Here is a 22,370-nt window from a genome sequence, read left to right on the forward strand (position 1 = left end):
CTGAGCTGCTTTTATGATAATCACTTTTATCGAAATAAAGCTTTTTAACTTTGACTTTGATACTCGGCTTATCACAAGAACCCCAGTTGGAATCAAGAAACTATTAAACACATTTCAAGATTTCTGTACTTTAACCAGTTAACTGCGGCGTAAAATCCACTGCGGTGCAAGCGTTTCCGTGCACGGGCGGGGCCGCGTCGGCCAACGGATGTGCGCAGCACCACGGAGGTAGTGCTCACGACGGCCGTTGGCCAACACAAGCAGCGAACGGGTTACGGGGCCTGAGATTAACGCACAGAAAACAAAATACTTGACTCTGCGTCCACATAGATCATTCTGCAAAAATTGGTTACTTGGGGGTACACTGCTTGAAGAAGTGCACCATTTCGTAACGTGGTCTGCACATATAGAGAAGAGTAAGACCACTATTGTTAAAAAAAACTGCCAATATTGGAAGGCTGTATATCGAGTAAATAGGGCTGCAGCTAAGTCGGCTGCATTATACAGGGCAGAGCCCCTTCAGCTCCACGTTTTGTCAGGGAAAATCATTTTATTATATCATTATTACCCCAGTCCACCCTGCTCATCCCTGTATACTTTGATCTGGCCTTTAACCAGACTGATGATCTGGCAATACTGAGACCCTAGCTTATTGAATCAGGGTTTGGTCTATGCTGGTGCTGGAATCCTTTGGACAGGGACTCAGGGAATTGGTGCAATTGGATAGAAATTAGACTATCCCGTGGTTGTTGCACGTTAAAAAATGGCTTCATAAACTGTGGCCAAAAGTCATGTGGTCCATCCCTTCCTCAATCAACCATTCATTCATTAAACACACTTTTGAAGAAATTATTTTGTAGGAATTGTCAAAGCTGAATATCATTGCGGTTTGGACAGAGATAGCCTCACTGGCAGGTTTCTGATAAAAAAAAAAACATCCGCTATTTGAAGTATACCTTGATGAGGTTAATCCTTACTCTGCCAGAACACTTCTCATTAAGTTTAAAGTTGGTACCCCGCATTGAAAAGCTATACATGTAAATAGAATGGGGAGTGCCGGGGCAAAATGTTTCATAATGTTTGTTTGGATTTCGAGGAAATTATTTCACATGTTTTGTTTAGCTGCCCGCTGTAGAAATGTGCTAGAGGCAAGTGGTTGAAACCATATTGCCAGAATCTAGAGTTCCAGCATTATTTCCATTCCTTCTGTATACTCAGCTTTGAAACAAGCAAGCTAATGGTTTTTTGCTTGAGCAGATTTTTAATAGCAGTGGTAATGACTAGGAAATATCGGGGTCACCCGCTTTAGCAGTTGTGGGTCCTGGTCACGTGGTATCACGTGAACCTGCAGTCCTTTACCATCTTGGGCTGGAAGGTTTGGACGCAACCAGAAAAACTGGTTTTAGCATGCTGTACGTTTTTTGATTTGGTGCAAAGTGCTGCGATTTTATTTTTCCTGGTCCCATGCTTTTTTATTTAGTTTTAATGAAGATCTGTTTATCGCACTTGTAATTTATTAATAAAGCGGACGGGTGAAACTCTGTTGGATATGCACTTTATACTGTACAGAGAGGTATGTGAATATTTATTTGTATACTACCTTGGGGAGGGTCATGTTGTGATTTATATATTCCTTTTTAGGTCGAGCTCGACCTGCATTCAATGCGAAGCATTGATTGCTGTCTGCTCGACAACTATTGTCAGCCGTATTTGGGAATGTGAACACGAGGGTGGCACGAGCGCAGATTTGACCTCGTGGGCGAGCACGGCGCCGTGCCCATCTCCTGCCTCGGAAGCTCCAACACCACACACGCATGCGCATACACAGAGACACACACACGAGCGCCCATGCACGCACGCACCCATACAAAAAGAGAACCCACCCCCGCCGTCGCATCCACACACGCGCACACACACGCACACACACACGCTCTCCCCCCCTTACCTCACCGGGCTCTTTTCTTGATGAAATCCCTGTTTTCTTGTGGGCTCCTTCTGCCCGCCTCCCGATGGATGGGCGGGCGGTCGGGGGCGATGCGGCCAGGGGCTCCAGTGCTGCTACGGCAGGCGGGCGAGGGCGACGCGGCCAGGGGCTCCAGTGCCGTCCATCGCCTCTTGTACGCCATGAGCAAGCGGACCCGCCTGACGTCACAAGAGGCTGAACCTTATGGTAGGCAGGCGCGGGCCGCAGGGTCCCTGTGACCAGATTCAGATCATCTTTCACCGCCGCTCCTGTCCAAAGAATCGGATCGCGTCGCGCGTGTACAGCACTGAACTGTGTACGTTGTTAAGAAGCCGGTGGTATTTTTTTTTATCTCTGAACGCGCGCGTTCACATCTGTTTATCTCTTCCTCGCATCGCTGGCCTAATTACTTTCACGGCCATTGAAAGCAGCGTCCCTTTCACAATCGCTGCGGTATCCCCGGCCTTGAATGATCGTGCATCAACTGAGACTGTGTACAGTTTAGTTGCATTGCCAGTCGTCAAGGCCGAGCGTCCGTTTCCTATGCTCGTTTTAGTTCAGTTCCATCCAGAGGACTCCTCGTGACGATGCTGTGCCAACCATCATCTTCACGTCTAGACCGTGTTCAGGCACACACCCGTCAAGTGGATTAAAATGTTTATTCATTACACTTTACTGCCACCTTTCTAGTGTTGTCCTTAGTAAGCCTAGCAAAGAGGGGGTGGGGGGGGCAAAGGGGAGGGCGGTAGACAAGCTCCCGCCCCTTCTCCGATCCTCCACCCCAGTGACGCACCAAGGCCGCTGGCTCGGATGCTCCATAAAGGGGGCATGCGTTGCTCCCATGATTTAGCTGAAGACAAAGGGAAGGGCCAAGAGTGTGTCTCGGGAGATTACGTGTTGACCAAGTGTTTGAGAAGTGGGGCCACACTCTCCAGCGGACAGAGGCTTCATCGCTCACCCACCATGGGCTGGAGCAAGGATCCACAAATACCGCACAGAGCTCCACTATACAGGCCCACTGTAGTATTGCACACGCCACAATGTAACTTAGACACAGTGATAACAGTCGAGAGCCATATGTCATCAGTTTAATAAAAGGGTTTCGGCGTGTTGGAAGGCCAGTATTCCACTCCATCGCCAAGATGCCCGGTCACATACTGTCGCCCCTCCCCGTCGCTCACCACAGACACCCAGCTCTGCCAAAGCATGTCAGTTCCGAATCCGATTTACAGACGCTTACAGTAGAGAGACACACACTGTTTACACAGAACTCTTGGGCGCGCACACAGCTCTGCCAGTGTACCCAACTCAGTACCGACGTGCAGCACTCGGCCCATCTCAGCACTATGAGTCTATGACAGACATGTGCGCAGTTCTACCGGTGCAGATCACACTGCACATGACACACATGTTATTTCAGCACTGGGGCATTTACACAACTCTGCCTATGACCCTCGCTGTGACTGTATGTACTTGGACTATGGCAGCGATGGGCCCCACAGCTCTGCCAAGGAGCCCCGTCCAGACCCCCTCGCCTGTGCCAACTCTACACCCTGCCAGCGCTTCCTTTCTTGCAGCACTGCCTGGCACCACTGCCCTTCCACGTGACATATCCCACTGCTCTTTAGCTAAACTAGCAAAGATTTAGCAGCTAATGCACCTGCACTGCTTGCTGCCGAAAAGTGGGATTAGCGTAAACACCGCGGAGAATGCCAAAGAACAGCAATTATTTGAAGGAAATGTGTTTCCCTTTTTAGATTAGCAAGGTGTGAGCTGCTGCCCCGGGCAAGAGGGGGAAGGTGGGGCCGACTCGCCCTGGCATGCACTGAAACACAAGCCAGTCCCTTCCAAACCACAGCGTCAACACCAGAGCCAGAATATTTTCTAGGCATCTAACCTTCTCTGCGTTCAGTGGAGACTCCAAGCCCATACGGAGGTTGGCCTCTTAGGGAAGCAGGATTAGATTGCACAGTGTTGGCATCGACATTCAACTGGCAAGAAGTAGGAGGTGGCAGTGCACTACGGTAGGTCTCCTAGGCAGTCAATCATACGAGTCTAGAGCCTACAAATCCCTAAGGGCCGCGGAAGTTGGGCAGTTAGTGCGAAGCCTATAGTTATCTGGGTTTCTAGATGCTGCAGGACAGGGCTTTAAGTGGGCCGGGTCTCACTGGGTCTGAGCACCAGCAGTTTTTAGGTCTCGCCTACGGCCACGGAATGATGTGTTTTATGTACTGTGTATGATGTGCACAGATACAAAGCTATGCGCACAGAGGTAGATAAAACTGGATTTGGTATTGTTGCCGCCACATCCCTTCTGATTTAGCATAAATGTAGTTTAAACCGCGGCCATGCCACTGAGGAACCGGTTCGGCTCTCTGGGAAACACTGGCTCTATTGGTGCTGCACACTGTTTGGTTATTTAAACTACAGTATTTTCACCTCCTGCAATTGTGTTTTAAAATGTTTGCCATCCCAACAACATATATCTACACCCTGTGGTATAACATACATTTTAAGTAGAGCTATGGTTGTGCATGGCGAACACGCCACTGTGATCTGCTTATTTTTACAGCAGAGACTGATGTTTTACATATAAAAGCTTTTTATATTTACAGGTAAAATCCATAGTACAGGTAGCGAAGTGCTATGCAATATGATTATTTAGTTTGAAATAAGCAGTCCGTATGCGTGATAATTAATAAAAAAGAAAACATATGAATGTAGAACACAAGTATATGCTATATAATAGTGTACTCCTTTTTCCTGTGCAGATTGCACATGTGATAAGTTATGAAAGTAGTTTGCATGGCATGCTTTCTTGAGCACAGACGCACATCTTTATTGCGCTTCCTAGAGATAAGCACAAGTTTTATAGTATCCTTTTGGTCCACCATAAAGTTCATTGTGTTCTCTTTAGAAGTGAAGCTGGGGCGTGGGTTTTATCTCTTTTCTCGACATTTGTTTACAAACCTGTTGCAGAGGTTAGCCGCATCTGGTGCTTTGTCATAAATGTTGTGTTAAAGATTTTTTGTGTGATAAATGTAGGCCTTGTTTTCCTATGTCTTTTAATAATTGTGTATGCTTGTTTTATTCGGTTTTCAATATATGATTTTAAATAAAACTATAATCTTGTTTTACACCACGTTAAAAACCCACCAGTATGAACGATTTTCAAAACAAAAATTAAAAGCACAAACTCTTTTAGAAGTCATTGCACTGCGGTCAGCAGTGTCAAAGAGAAGTTTCACCAACACGACCTCGTGCCGCTCGTGAGTCAGCCCCCTGTGACGTCTGTCTCAGCACGCGCTCGAGGGACTCGTCCAACATGATTCATTTGATTCTGGCCAAATCACTTAATCCCCCTGTGCCTACCAAAAAATGAATGTGTCTTTGTGTAATGTATCTGGCGCTCATGTACGGCGCTCCAATACTTTCAGGCCGACTTCGCGCTATATAAAGCTACAAAAAAAACTGGACATTCTAGTACTCTCTTTAGCAAATAAAAGAAGAGCAGATAGTTAATGACAGCGCTTCACCATTTAAAATATAAATTGCAGAGCTGGCCTGGTTACTCGTTGACTAATACATCCACAGCAGATGTCTGTCTCTGTATAAATTGTGTGGATCCGGGTTCATAAACTGGAAGGTTCCTTCAGCCTTTCATCCTTCTGAGTTATATAAAAGGAGCACTATTAAGGACTTTGTTACCACATCACTCACGGAACACCACCACATCACTTTGGGGCACCACGATATGACTCGGGGAAACCACCACATCTCTCACAGACACCACCACATCACTCACAAACACCACAACACCACCACACCACTCTGGGACACCACCACATCACTCACAGACACCACCACATCACTCACAGACACCACCACATCATTACAAATGCTATAGGTGTCACATTTGCGAAAGTTAAAACTATTGGCATTGTAAATGACAAAGCTATTAATTTCGCTATTTTCAAAACCAACACATAAATAAAAAAAATTGTCATGTACAATACCAATAGCTCAAACTTTCCTAATGCGAGACCTATTGCATTGCAAATGCTTGTTATAGTTGCTGTTTTAACCTTGTAATTTTGAGCATATGGTACATTTGTAATGATGTATTTTATGTATTTGCTTTTATGGTTCTAGTGACCGAAATAAAGTGTTCGACTATTGGTCTTCTTTGTGGAGGAAGCAGATCAAGGGGAGGAAGCGGAACCTCGGCTGTCATTGGCGGCAGCTTAGTTCGAGGCCGGCCCATCATTGACTCCAAGTCAGGGAGCATCTGGGGATCTCCTCATCCAGCGTCAATGGATTTGGTACAGGCGTGTAAGTCCTGGGGCCTGGTGTGAGCGATGGCACCGGTGGCATTGTCTGGACCTTTGGCGTTGTGACAGGCTCAGAGGGACCAACTGGCGCTGTGGGTGAACCGGCCGGAGTACTCCAGACTGAAGCCAGAGGATCCGAAGAGCCGGAACATGGCTATGCGGCACTCTTCATTCTGTTGTGGAGTGGCAGACGCCCCAGAAACTCAGGTTGTGCCAGAACCAGATCCGGGATAGTCTCTGAAGTTGAACAGCAACTCAGGGTTGAGACGGATAGCCACGGCCCCCCTCCAGCCCCATCTCAGGAAAATGCAAGTGGTGAGAGGGGGCCTAGTCCCTTTTCAATGTCTTGTTCTTTTTGGACTTACCGGACAATTTGGATGATGACAATGTCTGGGCTCTGAAGCGGCTTCAACAACTCCTGAGGGGAATGTTACCAGGACCTAACCTTCCACTTGGACCACAACTTAGATTAGTCTCATTGACGAATCTACTTGAGCTTGGAGATGTAAAGTTTAGACTCATGGTCTCGGATGGCCTTTGGGTTCATCGAACTACAGTCATTGCAGGCCTTGGAGGCGTGACTCCACCTCAGGCACCCACAGGCACACCTGATGATGATCTGTCACAGATATTTATTTTCAATAGTCCCTACAGCACTTAAAACCGGTTGCTTTCTGGAGACAATGCATGCACACTGTTCAATTTGGAGAAAATATCAAGATAAGTGTCTTTGAGAGATGAGAGAGAGATCTGGATCCGCGTCTGGTGGTGCAGAAAGAAAGGGACTGATGTCAGCAAGTGGGAATGGCACCTATATAGGCTTATAAGAACACAGGAAAGCTCAGGTACGTACCCGAGGGGGGAACAAGAAGCAGTAGGGCTCTAGAAGATGGCCAGCCTCCAGTCAAAATCAAATATCACAAATGGAGACCACTTCTAGAATATGACCAAGATAGTGTGAGGTGCCGTATAGTTACAAGGGCATCTCACAAAAAGTGATGGACTGGCATCACACACCACCAGGTGTCATGCTTCATCATCTGCCAGTCCTCGCCCTCAAGAAACCCCGTTTGGTGGAGGACGGGCATACACCTGACGACAGGGATGCACTTACTTAAGTGAGTGGGGGCCCAAAAGGAAAAGTGAATTTAAAAAGCCATCAAGAGTTCCCCAATGTAATTTTATTTAGTGAGGGAACAATGTGGGGTCTAAAAGCAAAAAGCGCGGTGAATAAGAAAACAATTATCCAATCACCGCTAAGTGAATATTAAAGGATAGGTCAACATGTTTCAGCCAAGGTGTCCAAAAGGTACATGGCTTTCATCAGGACCAAATTGAGGGGCTCCAATCTTACCATACTGTACTGGTAGTGCCACTCTGTGGATATGACCTATAGTCTCTATTCACTCAGGGGGTCCATTGACCTGTGAAAAGTCAAATGACAGTAGTGAGTCAATATAGTTTATGTGTAAATAAAGATAATTATACTTGGTCTAGTTTGTGTGATTCAATACTCTCAATGGAGTAGAATCTATAATAAATTATATGAACAGTGATTTCCCTGAAAATACAACCAAAAAGAGCAATCATTTATCTTACCCTTTAGGGGGGGGACGACTTGCCCCATGGGAGGCGAGGGTTAGGGATTACCCAGTGATCACACTCACTGGAGAGAGAAAGAGCAAACAAGGGGAAGTTGTAGACCATATTCTGAGAGGTCAGAGTAATGGTGCAGGCAGTAGCAACATAAACAGGACAGAAACAGCAACTTACTGAGTGTTAGGTAATTCCCAGTAGGACCACCTATGATGTACGTCTCTCTGTTCCTCCCCGACGACATTAGGGATACTGAGGTGGAAGTTTATATAGTACGGCCCATTACAAACTAATCATGCCCAGGTGGATCGGTTTTCGTGAGCATGGGCGCGCTAGTCAGACGTCATGTTTCCTGTGTCTGAAGCGGACTCACTATCACCCCAGTCTGATAGGATTGCGTACCTGGAAGGGGGCGTGGAAATACGGCGCTTAGTCAGAAGAGATCAGACATCCGTTGTTCCAGGTGGGCGTGTTTATGATGCCCGAGTGTAACACACTTCCAATATAGTAATTCTAGGAGCGGACACAAGAAGATTGCGTGCTTCCTACGTTACAAGGTAACGGAGGTAGTGTTAGGGCAGTGCAACCTCAATCTGTATTGTACATTTCCACATAGTGGCAGGCGGGCGTGGCTTCCTCGTTATGATGTGGGCAGCCTCTTTCTCTATTGGTTAGTGTTGGACACGTGATGGAGCACATAAGCGCCCATTCGGTGCATCCGCGTTTCGTAGTCATAACAACACGAAGCGCTCTATGTGGATAATCGGGGAAAACTTTGTCCCGGCGCCAAGAGACGAGGGGAGAGAGAGAATAAGTCCCATTAGTAGCTGTATGATGGCATCTCAATGTCTGATAAGTACGTTTTAAAATCAAGGAACTTCCCATTCGAATATATACATAAAACCCAGTACTGGACTATTGAAGTAATGGATTTTACCATGCATTCTATGATGGTGTATCGTGCATAACAATGGGTGCACCCATGAGTCATATGGGGAAGCATGTATTCATAGAGTAGTTAGGCTACATCCACTGGAACATATTGTTATGCAGTTATTTAGTTATTTCTGGGTGGAGCCCAACTTTGTCTATTCAAAAAGCTTTAATCACGCCTATTTCAGAGAGACCTCAGTGTCATGAGAGTTTAATTCATTTATTCATTTGCAGCCATGGAATGTCATCATTAAGGCCAAGTTTGGAGGCGTTGAGCCTGAACACCCAGCGTTGTTCTCTCACATGAAGGGCATGTGTGCGGTTCGTCGTTTCATTATTCAGTACTTCCAGTACAGTACATTTTAGATCTGAATCTTTATGATTGCTTTCCAAAAAATGTCTGGTGAGTTTAGTATTATCTTTCCGTCGTCTGAAGGTGCTACGGTGCTCGCTGATGTGAATCTTCACCTTTCGTGTGGTCATGCCTATGTATATTTTCCTGCATGGGCAGGTTAGCATATATACCACACATTCAGTGTTGCAGTTGCTGAAATTGTTTAGAACCCAGGGTCTGCTGGTACCTATATCCACTTCTTTCATAGTGTCAGTGAATTCGCATACAACACAGCCACCACATGGGTAATGGCCCACTGGTCTTTGATGGCCCCATAGTGTTAGTTGAGTGTCCTTTCCCTGTGTGATGCTTGTTGTATGTACAAGTTCATCCTTGATGTTACGGCTTCTTTTAAAGGCGAAAAGGGGTTGTGCCCAGTCCGTCTGGCCCGAGTTGAGTATATGCCATTTCTTACGGACGATGTTCTGAATTTTATTAGAGGCGGGCGTGAAAGTTGTTACACACACTAGTCTGTCAGTTTTCTCTTTCTGTGTAGTTTCTAGTAGTGACTCACGATGGTTGTTCCTCGCTCTTTTTTTGGCTCTAGTTATCAGTCTCTTTGGATAATGTCTAGGCAGCAGCTTCTTTTCCAAATCGTCTGCTTGTGTTATAAAACCCTTTAGATCTGAGCAGTTTCTACGGATCCTTAAGAATTGGCCCACTGGGAGGTTCTGTCTCAAAGCTTTAAGATGGAAACTCTCAGAGTAACAGACTATTTTTGTCTGTGGGTTTGTTGTGGACTTTGGTTCGTATTCCTTCGGATGTAAGACAAATGTCTAAGTCTAGGAATATGGCGTGTTTTTCTTCAATCTTGTAACTGAATCTCAGATGCGGATCAATTCCATTCACCCAGTCCACAAAAAGAAGTGCTTCTTCTGTAGTACCTCTCCACACTATAAGGACATTATCTATGAATCTTTTCCATGTTTTCAGATTCATAGAAAAGGGATTAGTGTCTTTAAAGATGTTGTCCTCCTCGAATTGCCAGACATACAGGCACGCCAGGCTGGTAGCAAATGTGCTCCCCATCGACGTGCCTTGTATCTGATGGTATATAACGTTATTGAATTCAAAGAAATTCTCCGTTAGGGCAATTTCTGCGCAGTCTATCACAAAATGCTGTGGTGTGACATAGTTCCATTCCTGGTCGAAAAGAATCTGTTCGACCACTTCCAATGTTCGTCTCTGTGGGATGCTTGTATAAAGCGCTTCAATATCCATGGTGATGAAAATGTCCTCCTCTTGGTTGATGTCCATATCTCGGAGATCATTAAATCAATGGGGTTCCCCCACAGAATCTAAGGACCTGGGTATGAGTAGTATAAAAAGTGATGGTTCTTGACTTTGGTTTAAGTAAACACTTAAATGGATTTCATTTGTTTTTCGGTAATGCAATTAAATTCGCATATATTGATTCAATCAAAACAGTGGGAGAGATGTGTTCAATAGTAGTCAACCAAAAAGTTTGACACAATTGACTTGGAAAAACCAGGAAATTAAAAAAGCAATCAAAGTATAACCACACTATGTATATTTGTTATATCAAAAATTCACTTATTTATTTACAATTTGATAAAACAGTTGTCTAAACGGCGCAATAGACTATCAAGAGTATAGTCAGTGAGGAAGGGAAAGGGGTGCTCAAGTGATAAGGAAAGTGGAGGAAAAGACAATGGTGATAAACAGTTATATTATTTACACAATACAAAGCGGGATAGCCTCCGCTATCATATGAGCCTGTCCCCTGTAAATATCAATTGGGGGGGGGGGGGGGGTGAAGAAAAAACCTCAATTAAACTAGGAGGGATACAGGCAAGTCAATTGGTAAGCGTCGACGTTTCGACCGTGGTGCTCTTGGGATATTGAGGACCTCGGCTGCGGGTCTTCTTCAGGACTGTAGGGGGGGGGGGGCGGTGTAGCTGGCCCGTTGTCCAACAGATCGTCTGGATCTTACACCAGTGAAGTTGTTCGAGTATGGACCTCCGTCCACGCTTCTAATGGGTAGGTCACCTAATGTCTTGTGATGGTCAGATGATGTATTGACTCTCTATCAGGCTGGTACACTCAGTGGGGCCGCTTAAAAAGAAATTCTGGCGCGGTCCTACTGGTGCCCCCTCGGGCGTTCCGGTGTTCTTGGTATTTGAGTATATCAGGGACGTAAATGTTCGCCCTTATTCCGGTGTGTAGTATCTCTGGCAGGTACTCAAGTCACCTCGGGAAATCGTTTCAATAGGCCTGGTGCCGCAGGAGAGCTTGTACCACAAGACAGCTTCAGTCGGCGTTTGTGGTTATTGACTACTATTGAACACATCTCTCCCACTGTTTTGATTGAATCAATATATGCGAATTTAATTGCATAACCGAAAAACAAATGAAATCCATTCAAGTGTTTACTTAAACCAAAGTCAAGGACCATCACTTTTTATACATATCTCGGAGATGACAGAGGACATCTTTGGTGTCTCGCAGGTATGACCTCGATGTTTGGACTATCGGCTTCAGAAACCAGTCACAAAATTGTGAGAGGGGTTCCAATACAGAGTTTATCCCCGACACTATAGGTCTGCCAGGAGGTGGAAATATATTTTTGTGTATTTTTGGCAGGACATAAAACCTCGGCATCCTGGGGTCAGTATTAGTGAGGAAATCTGCCTCATTCCTTGTTATCCAGTCATTCGTCAGAGCTTTGTGTACAATAGTCTTAATCCTGTTCAGGAGGATATTAGTGGGGTCTCTCTGATGGATTTCATAGCTGTTGTTATCAGCGAGTAGCCTCAAGCATTCATCTTGGTACATGGTGGCATCCAGTATGACCGTGGCTTCACCCTTATCCGCGGGCTTTATTACAATCTCTTTGTTTCGTTGCAGGTCTTGTAGGGCCGATTGTTCTCCTCTGTTGATATTCTGGAATCCTTTCATATCATTGAAATTGATTTTTTCAATCTCAGCTAGGACTGCCTGTTCAAATGCTAGGACATTGCATGGTATGTTTTGCGTTGGAGGTGAGAAGGAGGATTTGTTCCTGAGGGTAGTATGTCCATCTCCCTCAGATCCACTGGCAACAGAGTCTCCGAAAAAGGTTCTCAGTTTGATTTTCCGGAAAAACTGGGCAAGTTCGAAATGAAGAGTAAATGGATCATTCAGTGGGGTGGGAACAAAACCCAGACCCTTTTGTAGGATGCCTATATAGGCTTCACACATTTCCGAAGGGGAACAGCATCAGTGTGGTGTTAAATAGTGCCGCATAATGGCACAGTAAGGTACTGATGAAATGTTCCCAGATCTAGCCTGATGCCTAGGGAATAGAACCACCGATTTGTGCATCGATTTTCATTGAGTTAAAGAGGTATCTACTTTTGATGCATATCCTATGCCCAGAGTGGATGATTTCATTGAGATACTGGGGTCAGACAAATACATTAGCACCCTAAATTTCACAAAGGTATATGTAGAAGTTTTTGGCCTGTTTCATTTTAAAGTGCTTCCATTTGGGCTACACAGAGCCCCAGTCACATTTTAAAGGCTTGTGGATCAGATCCTAAGATTTAACCAAAATTTGCCAGCTGCCGACCTGGATTATATGGATATTTTAAGTACATATTTGGAGTCCCATTTAAAGCATTTGGGTTTGGTACTGGAAGCATAAAAAAAGCACAGTTAACAGCTAAACCACCTAAGTGCACCATAGCGGCAACCCAAACTGTGAAGAACAGTGTGAGGAATTAACTAATGAACAGGGGATATCCCATGGAGTTAAATCTGTGCATTGACATTTGTCATAATACAGAACCTGCCTCCAGATCGGTCACTGGCCAGTCGACAATTTTCAAACTATTAGCATCCACAGTTGACAAAGTTATCACTTGCTTTGAAAGTTCTCCTAGCCAAATGTGCTGTAGGATGCAGGAAATTTAGCAACACTATATATGCAGGACCGAACTGCAGTATACATCAATTAGTATGTGAGAAAAGCACCACACACAAAAGTAAGAGGGTTAAAGAGAAGTAGGATGGGGAAAACCTATAGTGATGAGGAAAGGGTATGGGTGAATGCAGAAAAAAATACAAATTAGAGTAGAATAACTCAAGTAGTTGTGAAAGACAGAGGTGTGCGGGGTGGCACAAACAAAGAAAAAATGACAATGGCACTACATAAATAACAGGGTATACTGCATTTACCTTTTTGAGATGACCTAGCCGAAGTTTAAAGATTTCCTCCTGTTCATGGTATTCAGCCAGTGTTAACCTGTTTAAAAATACAATACAAAAAGAAAATGTCAGAATGGCCTATTACTACTGCAGAAGAGGAGTACCCCAGGGTAACCTGACCGGGCTGACATATGGTAAGGCAAAATGTCAACATGGTCAATATATTTACTAGTGGCAGCTGCGGCCTGCAAAAAAGGGGTGGGGTGTATATCCATTCATTGAAAATCATCTTGAGAGAAATCAATACTCTTAAAGAGAGCTTGTGGGGTTCACCCCTGTGAGAGCGTTTTTTTAAAAAAATGGGTAAAATAGTGAAACCTTACATCTGAATTTATTTAAGAAACTCAAAATAAAAAATGTTAATACTTGTTTCTGAAGTAAACTCATAAAATAGTTCAAAGAATTTCTGGTTGACAAAATGAGAACAACCCTCCTGATGGGTATTTGCAAGAGGTCTTGCCAGATCACAGGACATTCTTCTTGTAATGTTTCCATGTTCCATAAGCGGTTTGGTGCAATCGTGAACTGCTGCTCATCAAACACCCACATGATAACCAGTTTAATTAGCCACATGCTAGCAAATAAAATGACCACTGCTGGCAGGTTCCGCATACATAACATAGCATCTTGATAAGGCACCAGCTGTTTAGCCATGTTTGGAGCATTATTTGTTGTTCTCTATTGGCATGCCCATGTATGAAATTTGATAAATAATTTGAAAGCCTATGCCATGTTCTTAGATAGTGTGTGCATATGCTTGTGCCATTTGTCTCTGCCTGTGTGTACATGTGTGTCAGCATTTGTGGGTATCTACTGTATTTGTTTGCTAGTCTGATTTCTTGATGCTCACTTACTACTTAGTGAATTTGTTTGTGACTGTTTTCTGGGTTTGTGTTGAGTGCTGAGGGAATATTCCCATTTCGTCATGGCTATGTCACATGCACTACTGGCATTGAGACAATGCTCTGCCATGAGTGTGCCATATAGTATAAATGATCAATTAATGAGCAAGTATCATACTCTTTCCCAAAAGAAGCAACCATGCCCACTGAGTCGAGGAGAGGAGGAAAGGGGAATAGGATTATCTCTCCCTTCAAATTCAAAGAAAGATTAAGGGTATATTTTTTTAATATAACAAATATATTTGGAGAATTGTGCATTGACAGGTTGGCACAGAACAACAAATGTTTTTCACTCAACTCAATATTATCCATTTTATTGGCCTCTACAGGATAAAAGATTTAGTGGACTTACCAGGATTTGAACTTTTTAAGTGGGGGCAAATGTATATCCCACCACTGGATGCATTTCAGCACAAAGCGATCACAACTGGTAAGACAAACTAGACTGACTGGCCTGATTCCCTTCATCCTTCACCAATGTCACCTGCATTTTGGCCAACCCTACACACATACACTCATTCAGTTGCCAATTGGCTCATTTGCAAAGTCACATTTGCCTGCTCAGTCACTGATGTATTTTCAATAAGAAACTTTGTTGAGGACTGCGTGTAAATTCCAGTTTCCTTAAGGCTCGCACGTCTTTCACCCATATATCTTAACATTTCTAACATTCATTTACCAAGATTCTCAAATTCACCTCCCACATTCAACAATTCACTTATCTTCACCCATCTACATTCTACCACTTACTCAGTTGTCTATCGACAAAGCTTCAGAATTCCTCACAATAACCAATTATACTCCCTAAATCATTCGCACATACACTCATTCACATGCCTTCCCACTCGTTCAAAATCCCAATCACTCGTTCATTTATCAATTAGTTTTCAACAAAAAAAACCTATGTCAATGTTAATCCTTAGTTTATCTCACATGCATATTACATATGTAATATGTGATGAAAGGCATTGGCTGTGTTTCTGCTGGACAGGAGAGAGACCACACTCAGCAAGACAAGGAAGTGAAAGAATGGAACAGATTTTGACTTTTACTCCACGTGCACTCACAATTAGGTTCAAACTTATTTTATTTCATCAGGCAGTGCACAGCTCCAGTCATATCATGGGTCACGTTAACACGTCACATTTTTACCTATAACATAGCTTTGCCACTTCACTTCCACTGGGATCAGGACAACATAATCAGATCGAATATACTGACCAATAATTTTTCTGTGCTCTTTTCAAATCTTCTAGGCGCCAAGCTCTTAGAGGCGACACGTTATCACAGAATGAGAAATTCTCTGTGACGCAAGATCTCACATTCTTCTCAACATCACTCTTTTCCATTTTGTCTTAGGGATTTGGTTAAGGATGGTTGCACCACACATGACGAGATCAAAAAAAAAAGGCTTGGAACGTAATGTACAAGGTACTTACCTCTGGTAATGCCTTATCTGGTAGAGACTATCTAGCCGCAGACTCCTTTATCTTATAATTATCCCCAGGCATGATCTGGATTTTTTTTTTAGTGAGCAGTACCTCTGTGTGCCGGTAGGTGGCGTCATTCGGCTTCACGTGGGGTATTCAGCGTGCTGCCAGATTTTATGTGCGATATGACTATATAGGCACCACCCCAGAACACAGACCACTGATGTGGAAAACTAGGGCCCTAAAAGAAGAACAGCCCTGTCCATAGAAATCTGTTTGCATAGTGGGAAGGAGGGGAGGGTCAGTAAGGAATAGGATGCTAGATAGAGACTCTACCAGATAAGGTGTTACCGGAGGTAAGTAACTTGATAGAAACTTCTAGCCGCAAATTCTTTTCCTTAGAATATATACCGAAGCAAGATCTTTCCCGGAGGATGGTGTGAAATGAAAATGCTACTTACCAGTATGCATCTTGGCATGTAGAGCTGCAGAGTTGTACACTTAGCATTAGATCGCCAACTGGTGCTGGGCTCAGATGATTGCAGGTTGTTGTCTTCTTGGAAGAAGTCTTTGTAGTCAGGAGATAGGCGACTCATCCCTTGGACAATACTGCGCATGGGCATCGGCTCCATCCTTAGATTGTTTTTCGCCATGATGGGAAATGATGGAGTTAGTGGAAGTACAGAAAAAAAGGATGTCCATGCGTGTGCATCTAAGTAAGATGAAAAATTGGAACGGATACAAGTCCCGGGGAGGCGGGAGGGCATGTACAACTCTGCAGCTCTACATGCCAAGAACAGATGCATACTGGTGAGTAGCATTTTCCGTTCGAGGCATATGAGCTGCAGATTGTATACTTCGCATCAATTGTGCAGCAGTGTCTCCCCTAGCAGTGGTCACCTGTATCATTGCAGTAATTTGAAAGAGAGTTTTAAGGACAGCCTGGCCTAATGCAGCTCGCTGCTTGGCTTGCACATCAACACAATAGTGCTTAGTGAAGGTGTGTGGTGTAGACCATGTTGCTGCCTTGCATATGTCCTCTAGGGGTATGTTTCCTAAGAAAGCCATAGAGGCTCCTAGTTTGCGAGTGGAGTGCGCTCTGGGAGGAACTGTTAATGTACGTTTAAGCTTTAATATAGCATATTTGTATACACTTTTCAATCCACCTTGCAATCCCACCTTTAGAGATGGGGTTGCCTTTGTATTAAGGAGAGAAAGATACAAACAAGTGTTTTGTCTTTCGAAAGGATTTAGTTCCATCTATATAGTATAAAAGAGCCCTTTTAACATCTAACGTGTGTAAAGCCCTTTGCGCTACAGAGTTTGGGTTTTGGAAAAACACAGGTAACTACGGATTGATTTAGGTGAAAAGGAGTGATGACCTTTGGAAGAAATTTTTGATTAGATCTAAGAACCACTTTGTTAGGATGTATTTGAAAAAATGGTTCTTGTATAGTGAACACTTGTATCTCACTTACTCTTCTGAGAGAGGTAATGGCAACAAGGAAAGCTGTTTTCCATGTTAGGAATTGCAGTTCACATTTATGTAGAGCCTCGAAAGGGGGCCCCATGAGTCTTGTAAGGACAATATTCAGGTTCCACACAGGAGAAGGTGGCAACCTGGGTGGGATTAATCTTTTTAATCCTTCCATGAATGCTTTGATTGCAGGTACTCTGAAGAGAGACAGATGTTGCCTGTTTTGTAAATAGGCTGCAATTGCTGCAAGGTGCAGGCGTATGGAAGAATATGCCAAATTAGACCTTTGTAGATGTAAAAGGTAACAAATAATATTTTGGATGGAAGCATCCAGGGGATCGATATAATTATTTTTGCAATATATGCTCTGATAGTGGGTTTCCTAGCCTCTTTAATGATGTTCATACAGTCTGAGGGTAGGTTTAGATAACCAAACTTTAAGACTTCAGGAGCCAGATCGCCAAATTCAGTTGGTTTGCGTCTGGGTGTCTGGTTTCTCCATGGTTCTGCGTTAACAGGGAGGGTGTGAGCTGTAGCTTTTGAAGTGGAACTAGAGAGAGATCTAGTAGTGTGGTGAACCACGGTTGGCGTGCCCATGTGGTAGCTACTAGGATCAATGTGAGAGACTGTTGTCTGACCCTGCGCACTACTAATGGAATTAGTGGGAGAGGCGGAAAAGGGTACGCAAATCTGCCTGACCAGTTCATCCATATCTCATTGTATCAGACAGTGGGTGAGGAAACCTGGCAGCAAAGGCTGGGCATTTTGCATTTTCGTGGGTGGCAAACAGATCTATGTGTGGGTGCCCCCACCTTTGGAAGAATAGTTGAAGAACTTGTGGATGTAGTTCCCATTCGTGAATCCCTTGTGACTGCCGACTTAACAGATCTGCTATCTGATTGTGAACTCCTGGAAGGTGTTGCGCTAACAGATGTATGTTTTGAGGAATGGCCCATCTCCAAATGTTCTGTGCAAGCTGGGACAGTTGCAGAGAGTGCCCCCCCCCCCCCCGTTTTTGTATATAGTACATGGCTGTCATATTGTCCGTCCGGAATAGGACAGCTTTGTTTTGTACTTGAAGTTGAAAAGTCTTGAGTGCTAAGAATATTGCCAGCAGCTCTAGATTGTTGATATGGAACAGTTTTTGTTGATTGTTCCATTGACCGTGAGCTGTGTGATGTAAGAGATGGGCTCCCCAGCCTGTGAGGGATGAGTCTGTTGTAAGAACTACTTGTGGAACAGGCTCGAGGAACGGCCGCCCCTTTGTCAAGTTTTTGGTGTTCCACCACTGTAGAGAGCGATGCGTGCGGCTGTCGACCAACACCAGGTCTTTTAGTTGACCTTGAGCTTGGTTCCACTGTTGTGCTAGGCACTCTTGTAATGGACGCATTTGCAATCTTGCGTGTTGCACTATGAAGATGCAAGATGCCATCATGCCTGTAAGTCTCATGAACACCCTGGCTTGCAGAGACTGTTGGTATTGAAAAGTGGCGACTAAGGCTTGAATGTTCTGTATACTGGCTGACCTGGGATACGCTAGGGCTGTAGACGTGTTTAATGTAGCTCCTAGATACTGATGTACATGCGAAGGTTGCAGGTTCAACTTGGTGTAGTTTATTGTAAACCATAAGTCGTGCAACGTTTGAATTGTCTGATGTGTGTGTTCGACAAACTGATTGAATGACTTGGCTTTTATGAGCCAGTCGTCTAGATAAGGGAAGACCTATATTTGTTGTCTTCTGAGATGTGCTGCTACCACTGCTAGGCACTTTGTGAATACTCGTGGTGCCGTTGTCACTCCGAATGGTAGGCCTTTGAACTGATAGTGTTGTCCTTCCAGTACAAACCTTAGATACTTTCTGTGAGCAGGATGTATGGGGATATGGAAGTAGGCGTTCTTTAAATCTAGTGTTGTAAGGAAGTCCCCTTGTTGCAGCAGTGGACGCACTTGTTGTAGAGTAATCGTATGAAAATGATCTGATTGTATGTAATGGTTGAGGGGCCTGAGGTCGAGAATTGGCCTTAGTGTTCCGTCCTTCTTGGGAATTAGAAAGTACAGCGAGTAAACCCCTGTTCCTTGTTCTTCTAATGGAACTATTTGAATAGCATCTTTTTGTAGAAGTGATAGAACTTCCTGTTGAAGCAGAGTCAGATGGTCTGTAGACATTGGACGCTGCCTTGGAGGTATGGTTGGAGGGGTTGCTGTAAGTTCTAGGCAGTAGCCATGTTGGATAATCTGTCTTACCCACTTGTCTGTTGTAATGGAGTTCCAGACAGGCAGGAACGGTGTTAATCTGCCCCCTACAGGAGTGGAATGCTGTGGGGGGAGCAGAGGGTAGTCACTGTTTTGTGAGGGAAGAGGATTGTTTGCTATTGTTACCGCGACCTCTTCCTTTGTTATTATTGCCTCTGTATCCTCCTCTAAAGTATCCCTTGTTAGAGGATGTTTGTGATTTGAAAGATGCTGTAGTGTCTGCTCCAGTTTGTTTGCAGCCTCCCCTGTAGAAGGACCGACGAAAGGAGCCTCTAGCTGGTGTGGACTGTAAAGCTCCCGTAGACTTTGCGTTGTCATTATCTTTCTTAATTTTTTCCAGTGTAGTGTCTACTTCTGGGCCAAATGATTGGTTCTGATTAAATGGTTGGTTTAAAATGGTGGTTTGCACTTCTTGTTTAAACCCTGAAATGCGTAACCATGCATGTCTCCCAAGTATGACACTGGTATTTACAGCTCTAGATGCTGTGTCTGCGACATCTAGTGCGCATTTTATTGAGGCATTGGATATTAGCTTGCCTTCTTGTATAAGGTCATTTGCTTGATCTTTGTACTGATCTGGTAGTTGCTCAATTCGTTTTTCTAATTGATCATAATGAGCCCCATCGTAACGAGAGAGGAGGGCTTGTGTATTTGCTATACGCCAAATTTTTGTAGCTTGTGCAGCTATTCTTTTACCTGACGCATCAATTACTTATAATTCTTTGTCAGGTGGGGGTGCTTCACCAGAAGTTTGAGAATTTGCCCTTTTTCTAGCATTGGACACAACTAATGAGTCTAATGGCAGGTGACCTTTAATGTAGACTGGATCTGTGGGTGCCGGTCTATATTTTTTCTCAATTCTAGGGTTTAGTATTCTAGTGCGTACAGGGTCTTTAAATACCTCTGGAGCGTGTTTGATGACCCCCTTAATCATGGGAAGAATTTGAGCAGACCGCTGAGACTGCTCAAAGGTATCCAGGAGAAAATACTCCTCAAGGTCATCGGAATGCATAGGGACTCCATGGTAAACAGCAGCTCTGTTTAACAGATGAACAAAACCAATGGTATCTTCTGGAGGGGAAGGTTCTGATGGGTATGACTGTGGTTCAGGAATGTCAGGCACATTTTGGGGTTTGTAAAGTCCCTTATAGGCAATTTTTTGGGTTTGTAAAGTCCCATATACCCTCATCTACATGGTATGAACCAGGTTCTCCAATGTCCTCCCCTCCAGCTAAATTGTATTCATCATCATTCTGCTGTGGGGAATGTGATGATAATGGAGAATGTACAGGAGAGATTTGAGGTGGTATGTGAGGAGGAACAGGAGAAGAAGGAAGAGAAGGTATAGGAGAGGAAGGGTGCATAGGAGATGTTGCACTGTCCTTTTTCTTGGAAGGAACCACAGGTGTGGGTGGTGCATCTGCTGGTCTCTTTGTGAGGTGTAGCACCTACATGACCTGTCTTTAGGTCTATATAGATTTTCTTTTGTCGAGGATCTGGTTGAAAAAGTTCCTCCTCCTCAACAACCTTCTTGGGCGTCAATTTTTTCGGTTCCAGCAGAGGTTGTAGTGTGTCCTTAGCCTTGGGAGGTGTTATAACATCCTGTGGCATAGTTTTCGGTGCCGAAGATGTCGTTATCGGCTTTGTAGGCATGTTCGAGGATTTGGGCACCTCAGAATCAGGTTTTGTGTTATTCGGCACCGAAGATGTAGAAGTGGACGGCTTCGGAGCCGGTGCTTCTTTGTTTCGGTACCGGTACATTTTTATGTTTCGGTGCCGGTACTATTTTAGGCTTTGGTGCCGAAGGGTCTTTTGGCTTTGGTGCCGAGGCATCTTTATTTTTCGGTGCCGATGGAAGAGGCTTGCTCGGTGTCAAGGCACTAGAAGGCTTAGTTGGTTTCTTCGGAGCTGGGCTGGAAGGCGGGGCTTTCGAAGCAGGTATTCGTCTCGACTGGGCCCTTTGGGCAGAGTGCTGACCTTTGCTTTCAGTTTGGGCAGAATATGTGGTGCAGGGGCAGTAGTACTCACGCGCTGACCCGATGGAATGGAGTAATCTGCTTCTGATACAATCTGGAGATCAGGTGAGTCTTCTTCGGGATTGAGGGGAACCTCTTCGTCGAAGATATCTTAAGGTGCTGGAGCTGATCTCCTCATTTCGTGCCGACGGGCCCTCCGATCCCGGATGGTTTTCTTTGATCGGAAGGATGCACAAGCTGTGCAGGTCGACTCGTCGTGTTCCGGCGATAGACAGAGTTGCAGACCTCGTGGTGCTCGCTGTGTCGAAACTTTGCTTGACATACCGGGCATCTTTGGAACGGAGTTCTTTCCATGTGGTGTAGGCCGCACGGCGTCGGTAGGCCCAACGGCCCGCGTCGATGACCGGAATGGAACTGATGGTGTCGAAAGTATTGTAGTCTATGTCGAAGGTAGTTTTTAGAAGTTTGAGGACGTTCTGCGCTTCGAAGTTGCTGAAAAGTCTTTTTCTAGCCGGAGCGGAGAAACTTTCATCCGAGCCCAGTGGCGGAATAAAACAATCTAAAGATGGAGCCGATGCCCATGCGCAGTATTGTCCAAGGGAGGAGTCACCTATCTCGTGACTACTAAGACTTCTTCCAAGAAGAGAACAACCTGCAATCATCCGAGCCCAACACCAGGTGGCGATCTAATGCTAAGCGTACAATCTGCAGCCCATATGCCTTGAACACCAATTTCATATGAGGAGGTACTGTAGGACTAAACAAGCAAAATGTCCATATAGGCAGACCTGACAATCCAGGCAGTAGTGCTTTGAAAATGTGTGCACGGAGGTCCATGTAGCTGCATGACAGACATCCAGGACCAGGACTCCGTATGTATGCAAACCCTAAGGAGGTTGCTTCTT

At 44.6% G+C, this 22,370-nt stretch overlaps 1 protein-coding gene across 2 annotated transcripts in view; it reads right to left on the reverse strand.

The window, feature by feature from the left end:
- The window catches only part of TLK2 (tousled like kinase 2), a 1,405,344-nt gene that overhangs the window by 629,173 nt on the left and 753,801 nt on the right, over positions 1–22,370 (reverse strand). For both annotated transcript variants that reach the window (XM_086923830.1, XM_086923831.1), the window contains one exon: positions 13,397–13,463. In XM_086923830.1, coding sequence (XP_086779956.1) covers positions 13,397–13,463 — 67 coding nt within the window. The remainder of the gene's footprint in view (positions 1–13,396; positions 13,464–22,370) is intronic.

This window comes from Lissotriton vulgaris, chromosome 5 (genome assembly GCF_964263255.1).
Source record: "Lissotriton vulgaris chromosome 5, aLisVul1.2, whole genome shotgun sequence".
Lineage (NCBI taxonomy): Eukaryota > Metazoa > Chordata > Amphibia > Caudata > Salamandridae > Lissotriton > Lissotriton vulgaris.